General features: G+C 53.3%; 1 protein-coding gene across 1 annotated transcript in view; it reads left to right on the top strand.

The window, feature by feature from the left end:
* Positions 1-1148, top strand: part of CTH (cystathionine gamma-lyase) — a 35477-nt gene that overhangs the window by 4471 nt on the left and 29858 nt on the right. The window contains exon 2 of the mRNA XM_009883991.1: positions 767-848. Within this exon, the coding sequence (XP_009882293.1) occupies positions 767-848 (82 nt within the window). The remainder of the gene's footprint in view (positions 1-766; positions 849-1148) is intronic.

Raw genomic sequence — 1148 nt, 5'->3', positions numbered from 1 at the left:
ACAGACTGAAATTGTGAATGCTTGTGAGGAGGTCGCTGTGTTGCAGAAGACCGCAGAAGAAGGAGGCGCACGCCGCTGTATTCATGTGCCGATGACGGAGCGGCTGCCTTCTTGCCAGAAGCTCCGTGAGAGCGGTCTGCCAGGTTCCTGAAAACGATGAAGTTGTCATTAAACAGAAATCCTGAAAGTACACGCATACCAGGCTGCTTAGACAGGTTCTCTCTGTAACGAGTGCATCCATGCGTGCAGGAGGGTTTGTTTTTTTCTTGTTAAATTTTCTCATTATTTACGTAAAAGCTGTTGCACCAAAGCGTGGAACTTGGCCTGACTGCATGCCAGGGGAACCTTTGAGCTTTCAGGAACTTTTGATGGGTAGAGGTTGGCGCTGACCAGTGCCCTTTGGCATCTTCCAAGCAGATGGGACGTGTTCTTGCTGATACCAGCAGAACGAGTGGACTGTGTCAGACCAAGGTCTTCTCTCTAGCAGTGACCAGTGGCTATCTAGGAAAAAGTAGGAGAGCGTGGCTAGCAGTGTGATGGATGCTGCCCGCAGCGCACCCCTAGAAAGCGTTTCCAGGCGGGGGATGCCCAGTTGGATGCTGTGTACGGCAGTTTGACGCAGCCAGAGTACTGGCCTGCTGTTCTCGGCAGAGGTGGATGCATAACCTCAGTGTTGAGAGTGAGGACCTTTTAAGGAACGTAGGACTATTGTTGTACAAAACTTTCTCAGTGCTCTCTCAAATGATATTTTTTGCTTTCACAATAGGGTTATGAATACAGCCGGAGCGGAAACCCTACCCGGGACTGCCTGGAGAAGGCTGTGGCAGTGCTAGATGGAGCTAAATACTGTAAGCAATTAAGAAGTTCCTCGAGCAAGTTGTTGGTGTGTGTGTGTCTCCCGACAGTGTCGGCAGCGGGCACGGCTCGGGGAGCGAAGCCAGCGAGCTGTCGCAGCAGCTGTGTCGCAGCAAGGCTTTCACCGCCGCCCGCTGCTGGTTACAGCCACGAGCTGCGTCGTGGTGGGAAAAGAGTCCGACCGTTACCGTTCAGGAAAGTCCAGCTCGCTCGTGGGACTAGCTGTAGTGACTTTGCTGCCTCTCGCTGCGTTTGGTGCCTGAACCACACGCAACCCACCCCCGTGCTGCGGC

Source organism: Charadrius vociferus, unplaced genomic scaffold (genome assembly GCF_000708025.1).
Source record: "Charadrius vociferus isolate BGI_N301 unplaced genomic scaffold, ASM70802v2 scaffold423, whole genome shotgun sequence".
Lineage (NCBI taxonomy): Eukaryota > Metazoa > Chordata > Aves > Charadriiformes > Charadriidae > Charadrius > Charadrius vociferus.
The sequence above is the reverse complement of the archived record's forward strand: the minus strand, read 5'-3'. Positions and strand labels throughout refer to the sequence as shown.